A 16,293-nucleotide genomic window follows, 5' to 3' on the forward strand; every position below is an offset into this window, starting at 1 on the left:
TTTTTTTACATAATTTAAGTATTCTTACTCTTAATGCTCATGTTTTGACAGTATTTGTAGCATTGAACTAGAGGTGATACTATTTCAATATAAGTGACAATATTCTGGATATTTTATTGCCCATATGATTAATGCCTTGAGCAGATCAGTATACAGCCTTTCTGGAAAAAAGGACCAAATGCATCTTTGCAAATATGCTGAATCTTTTCCTAGTGGATAGTGTTGTTTTTTTAAATGAATATGTTGCAAATAATGTAGTTATGCCCTGTGGATACACAAAAGATTTATATTGGAGGGGATACGTGGCAAATATTTTGTATGAAAAAGAAAAGTACCATCTTTCCAGCAACATACAAGTCAGTTGTGTGCCAAGCTTAAACATCTCTTGTAAGGCTTTCATTCCGAATTAAACTGAATGTTGCGTAATATTTCTGCAGCCTATATTTCTAAATGAGGTTTTGGTAAAACTGCCTACGGATCCTTCTGGGGATGAGCCCATCTTCCACATCTCACATATTGATCGAGTCTACACACTTCGTGCAGAAAGTATAAATGAAAGGTAAAATACCATTGTATTAGCCCTGAAAATTACTGGACTTTGAACGTTCTCTTTTTTGTTCTATCATGCAAATGTGCCACATATACTTTGTTTCATTATCTCGTAGCATTGAGTGTTGTTAACATTTAACTTTGCATTCTCCCATTTTGATTTCACAGCAACTATATTTATATGCTTATATGCTCCGTAACAACTTTGGTCAGGACATAATTTTAATTGGGAATTAAGAAGCACAAAAAATGGAATAGACCTTGCTCTGCCTACATTGTCAATGCCTTCTGTTGTCATTTCTCATGGAGATCCTTCATATCACATCCAGTTTGGCTTTAAAACTTAGAGCTAAATTAGCTTCATGCTTCCATGCAATCAGATTTGCTTACCTGATACCCTTAATGACAATGGGTAACTTTGTTTCCACCTTCTCTTTCTGAAGGACAGCTTGGGTTCAGAAAATCAAAGCTGCTTCTGAACTTTACATAGAAACAGAGAAGAAGAAGAGGGAAAAGGCATACTTAGGTACTGCACTGGGGGTACAGTTTTAAGTTTTCCCCAAAATAACAGAAGAATATTATAATGAATCTTGCCTGTTCTTGCCACAGTCCGATCCCAAAGGGCAACAGGTATTGGAAGGTTAATGGTGAACATTGTTGAAGGTATTGAATTGAAGCCCTGCAGATCTCATGGTAAGAACATTATTCTTTTTTTCGCATAATGGCTGGGGGGGGGCGGGAAAGAGAGAGAAGAGCTTCTGAGGGGAGGGGAAGAGAGACAAGAGCTTCTGGGAATGCAAAAAAACATTGTCTACTCTAGAACTTTCTTCTAGGAATGTAGAGAAGAGTGCTAAAATGACAATAATGATACTAACAGGTGCTCAGTATCCTTTATGGCAGGGGTGTCAAACTGCCGGCCCGTGGGCCGGATGCATCATAGCGAAACCCCGCCCACCCCATTTGCTGGCAATGGCAAAAAAGTCAAGATACGTCGCGACACATCACGCGACCTTGCGAGTTTGACACCCCTGCTTTATGGGAAAGTTGTTCTGAAGAGTACAAGCGTGACAGAGGTCACCTCTTGGGGTATTTAATCTGCTTAATTTAAAAGAATTTGTCAGAAAAAAAATACAGCGTTTGTAAAATATCATTTGAATAATCTCATGTAGATTAGTATGTTGACCGTTATGGAACACAAGACAGGCAGCAATGGGAAACCACTTCTGTACTGTTGCCAAAACCCTGCATATATCCACGTATTTGTCATGAGATAAGCTTGAGAGCATCTTTATCTTTACCTATAGCTATCTAGACTAGTACAGCCTGTACAGTACAGATAATACAGATTACCTTAAATACAGATAGTCCTCGACTTACAACAGTTCATTTAGTGACCATTCAAAGTTACAACTGCACTAAAAAAAGGACTTATGACTGTTTTTCACACTTATGACCATTGCAGCATTCCCATAGTGACTTAATCAGAATTCAGACATTTGGCAACTGACTCATATTTATGACAGTTGCAGTGTCCCAGGGCCATGTTGTCACCTTTTGCAAGCTTCTGACAAGCAAAGTCAATGAGGAAGCCAGATTAACTTAACGACCGTGTTACTAACTTAGCCACAACGGTGATTCACTTAACATCCAAAGCAAGAGAAATTTGAGCTCAGTTGTGGTCATAAGCGGAGGACTACCTGTGATGTTAATAGCTTCCATATGTTTCATAAGTCAGTCTACCAATTTTTAGCAGTTTCAGGCAGACAGATAAGGTAAACTTTATTGGTTCTGCTTTGTCCCCTCTCCAAGGAAAAAAATGTCTCCTTGAAATTCACTGCCTGAACCATTTGGGTTTAATACTAGTAGTTAGTTAATATATGGATTGCAAGTGGTGAATCACATGTGACATGATTAACTTTGAATGATGCCATATTCATTTTACAGCATTCATGGACTCAAAAAGCCAGATAAATGTCGTTGTTTAAACACAAATGATATGAAAGAAATAAAAATGATGATGTCTTGTGAAAAGAATAGAACTAAATTACTAACTTCATGGATGCAAATATATAATCAGTGCTATACCATCTATGTGAATTCTTCTATTAGGAAAGAGTAACCCGTATTGTGAAGTGACGATGGGGTCACAGTGTCATATCACCAAGACTATACAGGACACTCTCAATCCCAAATGGAACTCTAACTGTCAGTTTTTTATCAAAGATTTGGAACAAGATGTGCTGTGCATAACAGTGTTTGAGAGAGATCAATTCTCTCCTGATGGTAAGTGGCACTTCTCATTTTTCAGCCTAGTTTTGTGCCCAAAACAGCTTTTCCAAACCTATATAGTCAGTGGGGGAGAGAAGTGTGTTGTTGTGGCAGTGTGCATGCATGGAAAGTCGCAGGTTTCTTATTCTTACAGCATGCTTTGACAATAATTGAAAGTACACTTTTAAATAGCAGGAATCTTCCAATGAGGATGCCGAGACAATACAAGTAGTTGCAACTGAAAAGGAAGTTAACTGGTCTACGTTCATGCATAGAGTTCTTTGCTTTGTGGCGTCTTCCTAGAAATAAAATATACAGAAGATGTGCTTGTTTTTCAGTTTGATCCCAATATTCCCATTAGTTATAATCACGTATGTTTCCTATTTCAGATTTCTTGGGTCGAACAGAAATTCGTGTGGCTGATATTAAGAAAGATCAAGGCTCAAAGGGACCAGTCACAAAGTGTCTTCTCCTGCATGAAGTCCCAACAGGAGAGATAGTTGTCCGACTTGATCTGCAGCTGTTTGATGAGCCTTAGAAAGGAAAATGTGAGAGGTTTCTAGGAAATAGCTCAGTCCATTTATAAGAGATAAATAACTTTCCCTGCAGATGTTATGGACACTTATTATATTAGCCAGATTAATTTATGACAATACTGAATTCCAAATTGTGAGGAAAATGTTACTTTTCATTTTATTTTTTGTTCTGGTGTTTTCTGTGGAATTTCTGCTGCAGTATTCAGGGTTTCTAGAATAACAGACCTTAGTCTGTGCTCTGACAAGGTGGAGAAAACATTGCACTTTTTTCCTGGTTCCTGCAGCATGCTGTGTCAAGAGGGTGTCCTCGTATGACTTTTTGGACTTTCTAATGATTTATCCTAGTGTTGTGCCTATTGCCCCTCAGAGTAGTATATAAACAAATTGTGAATATATTTATATAAAAATACTTATAACACGAATGCATTCTTGCCATGTAAGATATTTGGATTTTTTTTTTTTAGGTAGTTCATGATATTTGAATGTTTTTTTTTAAAAAAAAAAAAAGAGGAAAGAAAAAAATGTCGAAGTGACAGGTACCTGTAGCCTGGAATGTTTTCAAGAGCTGAGCTGAAGGCTGCTTTTTCATAGTATTTATTAAGCAGATATTTTATGGATTAAGAATAAATTGCTGGCCCAGGGTGCAGTAACTTAAAATCCTTTCCTTTAGCAGGCAAGACTCCTAAGTGGACCTGAAACCTGTATTTACCATAGGCGTTAGGTGTCTTTCACCAAACGGATTACTCTCTATCCATGCATCAGTGCTTCAGGTATTTGTATTTACTTGAGTTGTAAAGGATTTTTGATCCAATTAGCAAAGAGTCGCCCAGGTCCTGCAGTGTGTTTGGTGTATCTTGCAATAAAATTATTAAATTGCTGCAGGGGGATTAATCTAATGGTAAGGAAAGGTTGCTCTAGTTCACAAAAGCTGTTAACTTTCCATGAAGACAAGGCTAAAATATCCAGACAGGACATTTTATTATACTGCATTGTGCCTCAGTCAAATGAAATGATGCACCATGGTTTTGAAACTATGGTAACAATACATTGTAACTCATCAAGATAGTTGCAGATTTGCCCCTTTAAACATTGGATGTGCTGAGACTTTGCGAAGAGAGCGATCTCAGTCAAAGGAACCTGTTGCTATCCTGCAAATGTAAAGTTTCACCGACGTTCTGCAATTTCAAATAGGAAAAACTTGATTCAGCAGAGTGTTTAAAAATCATTTGAACAAAAGACTATTTGCATAAGTATTTGGATGAACTTGACACATTGACAGGAGAATTTGGGTCAGTGCAAGTGCATTTTCTTTCTATTTTCAATTATTCCATTTGATACCCAAGGATCATGCTTAAAAGGAGATTTTTGTAGATTTTCAGAATGAGAGATGTTGATGGTTCTGTTAGCACGTCAATGTTCTCGTGAGTTGTGTTGGCTTTGCTGTTCTTTGCATGTTGTTTTGGTATCAGTTTTCATGTTTCCTGTGGAGATGAATGTTATTTAGCACAGCAAATCTTTTATTATTTCCATTAGGAAATTAGAATAACTTTATACTTGATAGGTATATAATATCTAGTGATAAATGTAAATTGTGCTTGAAACTGTTTGTGTGTTATTATTTCCAAGGAAGCCACTGTATTCTTTTCAGCAGTCATTTTTTAAAAAAATCCTGTATGTTGGAGAAACAACAAAGTTTACATTTCATACTTTTAAGAATTGGTTTACTATTTATTTATTGAAAATAGTGTAGAATTTTGTATCAGAAATGACATACTTATGTATTTTTTGACCAGAGAAAAACACACTTTAGTTAGAAACTTTAAACTGACCAAGTTTTAGAGTAAGTTTAACTTAATAGGCATGCAGTTATTTAGCACTGACTGGTTGAAAACACAATGAAAAATCACTTGTTTTTATTTTTCAATGTTGTTTGAAATGTTTGAATTAAAATATGTAAATAGTACTAAGCCCACACTCTCCTTTTTTCTGTATCAGTACATTTTATTAAATATAATGTATATGAAAATAATACATTATGTAGAAAGTAAAAAAAGAAAATTCCTTCGTGCTGGAAAAATATTAAACGTCTTTGTTCTAACTTTCTTTGGCTATGCTTGAACTCAGAAGGGTATATTAACAAAGGTGGCTGTTGTTTTCTTTTCAGATTTAAAAAAAATCTTATTTACAGAAATCTTACTGGACAATAAAAAATAGCAGGTGCATTAGCTCCAGTGTCAAAGCGAATTAGCTGCATATTCTTAGAAAACGACAGGAGGCCCACAACTTGAAGAAGAGTAGCCATTCAAAGGATGTCAATAAGTAAAACTGCCAATAAAATTTTGCCAAGTTTGGATAAATCATTTATTTATCCATTTGAAAAGATCACAGACTTGAATGGAAAATTCAAATCTAAAGGGTATAATACATATTACGGATAGTGCAAAATTTAACTGACTTATAAAGCAAAATTCATCGTTCAGCATATAGTCTTTCTAGTTATTCACTTAGTACTATTAATGGTCCTAGAAAGATATACTCCTCTAGATCTGTCAACATTTGCACTCAACATCTTTCACCAACACGTAAATTCATATAATACAGTAGTATCTTGGTACTCAGCATTAATTGGTTTGGGGAGGTGTAATGTATACTAAAAAGGACGAGTGCCAAACCACTTGACTTACCATGTAATCCTTTGTTTTGGCCAGGAAGAACTGTCTATTCCTTTTTCTATGCCAGCGACCTTCCCAGCATGGCCAACTTCCTGTTCACCCTCTGTGGCCATCCCCCTCCTTTTGCAGCAACCTTCCCAGCATGGCTGACTTCCTGTCTGTTCCCCACAGCCATACTTTTCTTATAGCAGCAGGTTGAGTCCTAAACAAAGGCCAGGTACTGGGACATTTTCACATCAAAATACATAGAGTACCAAATTTGCTGAGTTTTGAAGCATCAAGTACCAAGGTACAATTGTACCTTCTTCAGAATGACTAAACAGAAGCTGTCTCCCACCTATCTTTTGCATTACTGAAGACCACTGTTAAGGTTGAATATGCCACTGCAGCTATGTACCTGACGTCTTTGACCAATTAACTGCTGTCAGCACCTTCCTGATGTCAGCTGATCTCAAAAGCAATACTTTCAACATGTGCTAAAAAACGTTTCAGTAGAAAAACTAAACACCCTGCCAAATATCTTTCTAAGTCCTCTTCTTGATTTAATTGAGCCATTTAATGTGAGATTGATTCATTTTGATTCTGGCCTCGAATCTACAATAATGCAATCCACTTAATATCAAATGCAATTCTGAATCCCCAAAGAGTTCCTCTTCCTTGGTCTATGACTAGACTTTTGGTTATTCCTCTGACAGTTCTAGTACTGCAGGCATTATGTGGTCATTGAGGAATTTACAAAGACCCAAATGGAATTTAATCTTGTAGTATACAGAATATATGCTTGAAATTAAACCCACTGAAATTCAGTGGAATTTGTTTTCAAGTATTGTTTAGAAGGCTATGACCTTCAGTGTAAGATGCAGGGAGCAATCTCTACCATTAATGGCTAGCAACTGGCCAAGTTTTGCATTAATAGGAAAGAGCCAAAAGACAGAGAAAGCAAAAAACAAAGACAACCAAAAACAGTAACCGTTAATCTGTTAGGGTTCCAGTCTATCAGGTTCACGAACATGATCCAAAAGTTAGACAAGATGTTTTGGGAGGGTAGGCTCTTCACCATCAGATGATAGTAGAAGAACGCAACACCAGTAGCACTAACTACATTTCCAATTTCACAGTTGGTGGTTCCCAGAAGCACCCTTTTGAAGGAAGAATTACGTTTTAAAATAGCAGCTACAATGGGCTGCATCTTAAGCAGGGCAAAGACATATATATTTATCAATATCATTGTACTATCAAATCTAATATAAAAGTACTATAAATACAACCAGCTATTTTAAGGATAAACAGTTTTATTGTTCTCATGATAGGCCTTACAGGTTTTTAATGAACATTCATAACTGGATGGACATTATATAACTTCTCTCATGATCCTGCTCAATTTTTCAATTTTGGTCTTTGTAGACATGTCAATGTATTTGTCTCCAAGGTTGACAATCATTCCACCCACGATTGATGGATCGGACTAGAAAAAAATGGCAAGATTATTTAGATAGGTTACTACCACAGTATATAATATTGCTGTGCTTGATGTTATATTTGAGAAATCACTACAATCAAATTTATGACAGAAAAGAGATGCCAAATAATCTTGACAGTTCTCAGAAATCTATAAAAATATTTGATTGAATGTTAGTGGTTTTTATCAGTATCAGAATCTGTCTGTCTACCTGCCAAAGATATTTCTTTGGAACTGGTTTCTTCCAATTATCTCTAAATGATCAAGAAGTAATTCCTTTGTGTCCTTCAGGTGAGGAATATCATTTCAGGGACCTTGAATTATGGGCCTTTTCAACTATTGGTGATTCTTCAGAACAACATTGACCCAGAAATCCAATATGGTGCCAACCTTACTGAGCTTTTGAAGGATCATTAAGACCACTTTTCCAGAGGTCTGGCTGTACAATTATTAATTTATTTTATAGAATAGGATATGATACACTGCTCAGACGGTGGTGACTGGAATGGCATATAACTCTTGTAAATAAATCAAAATAACTTGACTATGCAAGAGAGAAGAATTAGAATAGTTAGTATATGTATTTGATAGCGAATGATATAAATTATTATTTCTAGTTATTATTCTGTGAACAAGGTCTTAAAGCAACTTTCCCTAAGTTTGGGAATTCTGGAAGCTGAACTCTACACATCTGGAAGACACTTAAGTTGGAAAGATTAAGAAGTCCAACATCTAAAGCAAGCATGTCAAACTCGCGATGTCACGTGACATCGCATGACGTATCAGGACTTTTTCCCCATTGCCGGCAATGGGGTGGGTGCGGTTTCGGTGTGACGCATCTGGCCCGTGGGCTGGCAGTTTGACTTGCCTGATCTAAATAAATGTCAACATTCACAGGCCAAAGAAACAGTAATTAATTCTACTGTTAATTTAAGGTTGGTTACAAATGTGATTTTTTGCCACTTGTAAAAGTAGTTTGTTCCTATGGCCTAGTGTAAGACTCAATCATCCATTAATCAATTTGCATTAAGTTAGATTCGGAAAAGCAAAACATGGAAAAGATTTCAAGGACAGACGAAGGAATACTAATGAGGATAACAGAGTTAGCCCATCTTACTTTTAGATTAAAAAGAGGAAAGGGTTTTGCTTTAGAGAACATTTATGTAACTTGCATCAATACCTTAATTTCCAATTTTAGAGTTTCTCCTTTGGCTAGAAAACTATTCAAAGTTGTTTTCAATTCAGTAAGACTGGCCTCATCCAAGGTCTAAAATATTAAGCAAAAAGAGAAAATTGACAGATAAGCATTCAATTCTAAACATATAAGATGAATATATGGTATTTCTTTACTTAGAAACAGAATGGATAGTTTGTTACGCACAGAATCCTGAATTATTAGTTTAAAACATTTCATTGCTTTTACTCTTAAACTGAAATTCTCCATTCAATAACGTCCAAGTGACATTTTAATTTCCTTTTTTCAGAAAAATATTTTAAGACGTATAAGACATTGGCAAACATAATACATAGCTTCTTACCTTACTGTGCTACATTACACTATACTATAATGCACCATACCATGCCATGCCACGCCATATCACACCTAACCTTAGAAACAAGTGGCTCATAAATTAAAATAGCCCCAAAAACCAAACTTATATAAATCACATTTAAAACAATAAACCAAAAACATAAAAACATGGCATTGTGCCAATCACAGCTCACGGACAATACAGACACCTCGCAGGCTCACAACGTTCATGCAATCCCCAGACCTGACGGCATAATCTTGTCTTCAGGGAATTTCTAAAGGCCAACAGGCTTGGGGGCCAGTGTAACCATGGGGGATGATATTCTATAGGGGGATGCTATAATTAAAAAGGTCTCTTCCTGGGTCACATCAGATGGAATTCCTTTTATGAGGGATTATATTTATTTTCATTGTGTGTAGCCATGTGATTTCCTCCATCCCCAATACCTAATTATCAGAGACTTATCTATAACAATTAAAAATAGTTAATATAAGTAATTTAGTATATTTGCTTACCTGAGCAGTAGTTACAGAGCACAATATCTCTCCACGATGTGCACTCATAATCTTGCCAAATGCAGAAATTACACCTGGAGTGTAAGGCAACCGACTGTTTTCAGCAAGCGTTTCTTGAAAAACAAAAATATAAGAAATTATTAATAATACTTAAGGATATCCAAACTGTATTAGAAGTGCAAACACATTGACAAATTACAAAAGAAAGCTTTTTCATTCTGAAGTATTTTACAGAATATTTATTCAACTCTCATTTGTAGAGTTTGGTCCAATTTACTATGAACACTATACATGTACTTACTGACAAAATTGATAGTGAGAGGAGACATCTTCTCCTTAAGTAAAGCATCACCCACAACCTGTTGCTTCACTTTGGCCTTTACATAAGGATTCATAACAACGTTGGATAATTTAGGATCCTTCACTATTGCCTTAAATTATAACAAAAAAAAAGAACTTGATCAAAATAATATTTGTGTCTAGTCATGACATACTAGTCCAATTTATCAAGGTATGCCCCGTGGCTTTGGATTGTTTAATGATACTACCACATTCACGATACTATTCATCTTCTGATTAATCTTATATGTCGTTATATGTAGTTCTCATCACTTTCCATCTTAGTAAATGTATTTCAGACTGTAACTTAAATCTGTACAATTTAATAAATGCTGCAGGTTATTTGGAGTAGAAATTTCATTCCAAAAGTTATTAAAGACATTTAACATCCATAATAAACCAACTTTTAAAAATAAATGAATAGAATACGTTGCTTTACTTTTATAACTTGTAAGAAAACTAAATAATGGATGACTTCATTTATTAAAGAAAAAGTTACTTTTTACATCTATCTCAAAGTTCTTAGCTGCATGACAAGATTTTGTTGTTGTTGTTAATTGCGAAGTCGTGTCCGACCCATCGCGACCCCATGGACAATGTTCCTCCAGGTCTTCCTGTCCTCTACCATCCTCTGGAGTCCATTTAAGTTCATGCCTACTGCTTCAGTGACTCCATCCAGCCACCTCATTCTCTGTCGTCCCCTTCTTCTATTGCCCTCAATCTTTCCCAGCATTAGGCCCTTCTCCAGCGAGTCCTTCCTTCTCATTAGGTGACCAAAGTATTTGAGTTTCAACTTCAGGATCTGACCTTCTAAAGAGCAGTCAGGGTTGATCTCTTCTAGGACTGACTGGTTTGAACGCCTTGCAGTCCAAGGGACTCGCAGGAGTCTTCTCCAGCACCATAGTTCAAAGGCCTCAATTCTTTGTCGCTCAGCCTTTCTTATGGTCCAACTTTCACATCCATACATTGCAACTGGGAAAACCATGGCCTTGGTTAAAACCACATTTTTGCTTTCAGTGTGGAAGAAACCTCTAGATCAGGGACGTCAAACTGGAGGTATTGTGTGTGGTTACAAAGGTCACTTTATTGTAACAACAATATCTGGTCATAAAATGGTCTTGTCAAGAACCTACCAAGAAAACAATCCTTATACATTCTCAGCGATCCCAGGCCAAAAAGAAAACACCCTTGATGAGAACTTATTTTTCTGTTTTTTAAAAGAAACTCCTACTACAAATCCAGTTCAAATGCTGAATATTAATATATTCAACTTCGTTTCCATCCAACTCTCAACACTTCTAGGTGGCTCTCAGAATAAAATACAAAATAATATCTGCTTTTGTATGTTAACTATTCTTTTATTTTTATTTATTTAGTTCTGATGTTCTCTATCAGAATTAAGGGATTTCTACGTGAACTAGAAGAATTAAGCACGTATTCTTAATATTTCCTACAAAAAATACTTAAAAAGTAATTTTTGTGGTTCTATAATAAAATGGGAGAGAAGGATTTTTTTTTTGCCTAACATGAAAATCCAAAAAGTTGTTCCCCATACTCATGAGCACAAACATCTTTAGCAGAAATAGGCATCAAAAGAGTTGCAATACAAAATGTTATTACCAACACACGAGTCAGTTCTTTTTCTACTTGATCCAACTTCTTCTGCTTAGAAGCAGCAGAGTAGAGTGCAGTGGCATATCGGCCTTCTAATCCATATATTTGAATTGGGGGCTGCAGGGAAAAAAGCAACACATTAAAACATATTGTTACAAGTAATCCTGTTTAACCACCATCTGATGTTGTAACTGTCTTGGAAAGGGTAATTTACAGACCTGAAGCACTTCTAGCTGTCGTAAAATAACACACACACACATACACACACGTCATATGATTTCAATCTGGGTGCTTGGCAACCTGTTCATGCTTATGATTGATTGCCAAGAACCCCATAATCATATATTTGCCATTTACAATTTTCTCCGCTGACTTCCCCAGAAAGTCAGATGGGAAGCCATGAAGGAAGGTTCTAAGTTGCTACTGCCTGCCAAGACGACTCCCTCTCATCTCTGGGGGCTGAATGAAAGAGTTGCCTGCTGAGGGAAGTTGAACTCCTTCAGTGGGGTAGAGAAATGGAGCTCAGATTCTGAAGATCTGAGTTCTGTTCCTGCGCCCCATCAAAGGAGTTCACTTTTGTGCGTGGACAATTGACATCGTCCTGTGGGATGCACAAATGGAACTCGGATCCTGATGATCTGTCATCCATTTCTGTACGCCAACAAAGGAGTGCCCTTCTCTATGCAGAAGAGAGATGTTATCCTCCCTTGGGGTGCAGAAACGTAACTCAGATACTGATTATTTGAGCTGCTCCTGCATCCCAATGAAGAAGTTCCCTTCTGCATGTGGAGGAAAGTTGACGTCCTACAGGGTGCAAAAATGGAGCTCAGATCCTGATAATTTGAGCTATTTCTCCACCCACCCAAATGGGTTCCCTTCTGTGCAGAAGGGAGTTCACATCGTTTGGCAGGGAACTCTTTCAACCAGCCTGTAGAGACAAGAGGGAGTTGAAATTCAAGCAGAATGTGCAAGAAAGTAAGGGATGTGGGGTACCTCAGGCTGGGTGAGGGAGGACCTGGGAGGCCCAGCACAGGCCATGCATGTCTTTGCTCAAGGGCTGGAAATACTGCTTGAATTTTGGCAAGGAAGATTTTCAGCTTCTGAGTGGAGTCTCCCAGGGACCTCTCCCACCAAGACACCCTGCACTCCTTAACTGAGATCCCATCCATTTAACAATTCATGGAATCACTTAACAACTGCAACCAGAAGTGCCAGGATTATGGTTGTTGAGCAAAGCAGTCATGTGACATCTTGCTTAACAACCACTTCATTCAATTACTCAATCATTGTTTTAAATCAAGGACTACCTGTAATATTGCTGTACAATATAAGTGGTCCTGGACAATTTATAACAGTCACCTAAACACACTGCAACTAATTCACTAAAATTGATGGGATGTGAAGATTTTAGTTGTGCTATAATATTTTTTCATGTATCTCTGGATATCAATGGGCTTTTGTCCTTGCTTTCTCAAGAGAGCCTCATGTTCCCTTGCTGTCCACTTACATATTTCTTTCCCCACCTCTTTAACAAACATCTATCTTTCCTCTGCTACCAACTTTATTCTTATTTCTTTTTCTTTTTCCTCATTTCATGAAAACGTTCTGCTTCTTCTCTCTCTTGAATTTCATATTAACTGTAAACTTCAATTGAGAATAAAATGACTGAACCCAACAGGATTTTTTCTGAGAAAATGTGTTTACAATTCTTTGTATATGAGCAAAGAATATAATTAAAGTGCACTTTATAAGTGAAAGGTGCTAAATGCTATCTTTTCATTATGTAAATTACAACACATTATTCAACAATGATGTGTTTATTCCCTTAAACACTATTAAAGCTATGGTTGAGCAATATTTTTTTGCTAAATTTAGCAATACTTAAATTTACCTGAACTAGCTTGGATGCTGACCTAATCACAGAGGTACTGAAGTGCCGCACCTATAAGAAGAAAAGTACTGTTTAACTTTTTTAAAAAGAAAGCTATTACATAAACTGAGTAAAAAAAATCACAGTAATAAAAAATTGAACTACTTCCAAATCAATTGAGATAGGTCACTTTGTAAATCTTAATTCTGTACATTTGATCCTAATGCATCTTCCAGACATACAAAATGTAGTTGTTTTTTATCAGCCATAGGAATTAGTTCAGCAACCAACAGCTGAACAAGGCATGTTTTCAACATTACAACAGCATCCTATTAATTCAGCAAATGCAATATATTAATTCTTAATATGATCAATCATTAATATGATCCATTAACATAACAATAATTAATATGATTACTTCTCAATGTCATTCAGTATTGTATATCATCGTAGAATAATAATTCTAGGGCTGTGCACACTTCAGTGATGATTTGGAAATTGTGTCCAAGACCCTGGACAAGGATCTCTGCTATTCTATCTATATGGTTGTTAGACAATGTCTTGATAGTGCATAAACATCAATCAACAGCAGTTCAACAGTGCAAACACATTGTGAGTTTCCCTAACTAGGTGTGTTTTCAGAAAGGCTGGGTAGCAATCTTGGATTCCTGCATGGTGTGTGTGTTTGTGTGTACGACTGAAAAGCCAGAAGGGCCTCCAACTCTGTGAATCTATTCCACATGCATATGCAACTTGTTTTTTTATTCTATTTTGGGAATTTCTTTCAACCCAAGCAATTTATCATGCTGCCTTTCCCTTCTGGAAGAAAGAAGCATTTATTTATCACGTTCCTGGTTATTTATGTGTGTGGGACTTGGTTTTTGGGTGTCAAGTAAATTTCGTTGTATATGTATATGTATGCTATGTACGCACATATTGTCAGTATACAATGACAATATAATAAAGAAGAAGAATTGCACTCCCTGTGCTGTCCATCTCCTTGGTTCTGGTTTTTTGCATAGTTTTGGAATTTTAACTGCATGTTTTTAAATCTTTTTATGTTCAGTAAGCCATCCAGAGTCACCCTATCGCGGAGATAGGCAGCATATACATTTAATAAATAAACAAGACAATTCCAGATAAGACTACAAGCACTTTCGCCGAGCCCCACAGGGAGGCTGTGGGTTCACAAGTCATACTAATGTAGTAAAATGAACAATTATTAGAATAATGATTTGTCTGCATAACGGCAATAATGATGTGTCTGCATAATTGCTAGAATAATGAGGTAATGCATAATCACTGGGAAAATTCAATGGGAAAGTTCTGTGTCACGAGCAAAGCAGAGATCGAGTTCGCACAACGGTGGGCAAAAATGCGGTAGCTGTTATGGATTTCATTCAGATATTGCTCTGGCACGCGGCGGTTCTTAAAATTCCAGGAGGAGGATTTTGCAACAAATCTGGCAGCGAAAATGAAGACCGCTCGCTCAAAGCATCCCCTTTACACCTTCCTATCAATCGGAATCCTCATTTTAAGCAAGCTCCCTATTTTTCGGGATCCTGCTTGACCCTTCGATGTGACTCTTCCTTCCCCGAACCCTCACAGGAACGGGAGAAATGTTCTTATAATGAGAAGGTCATACACGCAGGACCAACTTCCCCCCCTTTTTTAAAAAAAATAATCCGCGAAACATTACCACTCACCTTCAGACCCAACCCTGCGACCGAAGCCGCCATCTTCTTCTCTAGGTCAAACCGGCTTTCTCGGCCTCGCAAACGGGAAGCGCGCGCAGAGACTGACGCGCCACTGCGGCTTTCTGGGAGTCGCAGTTTCTGTGGAGTGCCTCATTTCTCCGCAGTGTTTCTCAACCTTGACCATTTTAAGGCATGTGGACTTCAACTCCCAGAATTCCACAGCCAGCAATGCTGGCTGTGGAATTCTGGGAGTTGAAGTCCACGTGCCTTAAAATTGTCAAGGTTCAGAAACACTGGACTACAGAGAGGTGAATATTACATACCGAGGAAGAGGAGCTCTCGCGCAGTTCCAGAAGGCAAAGAAAGTCTTAACAAGGAGTCGGAGTAGGGAAAGCAAAGGCTTTACATTGCTTTGAAAATGTAGGAAAACCACGGGGTTAGACTTATGCTGACCGATCGTAGTACGTACAAAACGTATTACCTGTTATGTAGAAAGATGGCTATTACATAAAACGAGTATTCTTATTCTCCCCTTTTCTGTATTTATACCTTTACTGTTTCACATAATCAACACCAGATGTGTTCATAGATGTACGTATGTAAGACTAATTGAACAGTGATTTATTTAGTTTTGTAGATTTGCAGCATTTCTGAACTATATTTGATTTAAGAAGGAGGGTTAGTAAAAAAAAAACCAAATATGCTCACCTACCATTACTGATGCTACATTGAACATACCCTGACCCATAATTAACTTAACCATAGTTAACTGAAGTGAATGGACGTATAAATTAACAATATAATCACAGTGGCTGGATTTGCATAACACATTAAGCCCCAAATTCAACAACCATGTTTTAACCTTGTGTTTTGTGTGAATCTGATCCAAGGAAGATACATTCACCCTCAAAAGTATACAACAGAACAGAAATAGTAGAAATGAAAGTGAGCATTTTTTTAAATGCTAGTAATCAGTTACATTTGTATTGCATCATTACCAATCTTGGCCTGTTCGTCAGGAATACTGAGAATGCCATTCCAAGACATCTGTAGCTGTCCAGATTAGGACATCCTGCATTATCTTCTCAATACCTGCTCCTATGAATAGCACAGATTTTTATCAACCTCCTCAAGCTCATAATCACTTGGTCATTGGGGAGCAGACAGCAAATAAGCCTTCTAATAAGCCTGGATTTTGTTAGAAAATATTTTATTTTTTTAATTTTTTGATACTAATTACTT

The 16,293-nt window shown here is 37.0% G+C and overlaps 2 protein-coding genes across 2 annotated transcripts in view; one reads left to right on the forward strand and one right to left on the reverse strand.

Moving 5' to 3' along the window:
- Positions 1-3,751, forward strand: part of LOC107293888 (intersectin-1) — a 13,050-nt gene extending 9,299 nt beyond the window's left edge. The window contains exons 6-10 of the mRNA XM_015823077.1: positions 438-559; positions 993-1,075; positions 1,159-1,242; positions 2,659-2,832; positions 3,207-3,751. Of these exons, the coding sequence (XP_015678563.1) occupies positions 438-559; positions 993-1,075; positions 1,159-1,242; positions 2,659-2,832; positions 3,207-3,355 (612 nt within the window). The 3' untranslated portion in view covers positions 3,356-3,751. The remainder of the gene's footprint in view (positions 1-437; positions 560-992; positions 1,076-1,158; positions 1,243-2,658; positions 2,833-3,206) is intronic.
- Positions 3,752-7,297: 3,546 nt separating this feature from the next.
- Positions 7,298-15,143, reverse strand: ATP5PO (ATP synthase peripheral stalk subunit OSCP). Its single transcript, XM_015823078.1, has 7 exons — positions 15,061-15,143; positions 13,376-13,426; positions 11,491-11,601; positions 9,833-9,962; positions 9,532-9,644; positions 8,665-8,751; positions 7,298-7,490 (listed from the first exon to the last, which is right to left on the reverse strand). Exons 1-7 carry the CDS (start codon positions 15,091-15,093, stop codon positions 7,377-7,379), a joined length of 639 nt encoding a protein of 212 aa, XP_015678564.1. The 5' UTR covers positions 15,094-15,143; the 3' UTR covers positions 7,298-7,376.
- Between the last annotated feature and the right edge of the window lie 1,150 nt (positions 15,144-16,293).

The sequence above is a fragment of the Protobothrops mucrosquamatus genome, unplaced genomic scaffold (genome assembly GCF_001527695.2).
Source record: "Protobothrops mucrosquamatus isolate PMUCROS unplaced genomic scaffold, P.Mucros_1.0 scaffold1760, whole genome shotgun sequence".
Lineage (NCBI taxonomy): Eukaryota > Metazoa > Chordata > Lepidosauria > Squamata > Viperidae > Protobothrops > Protobothrops mucrosquamatus.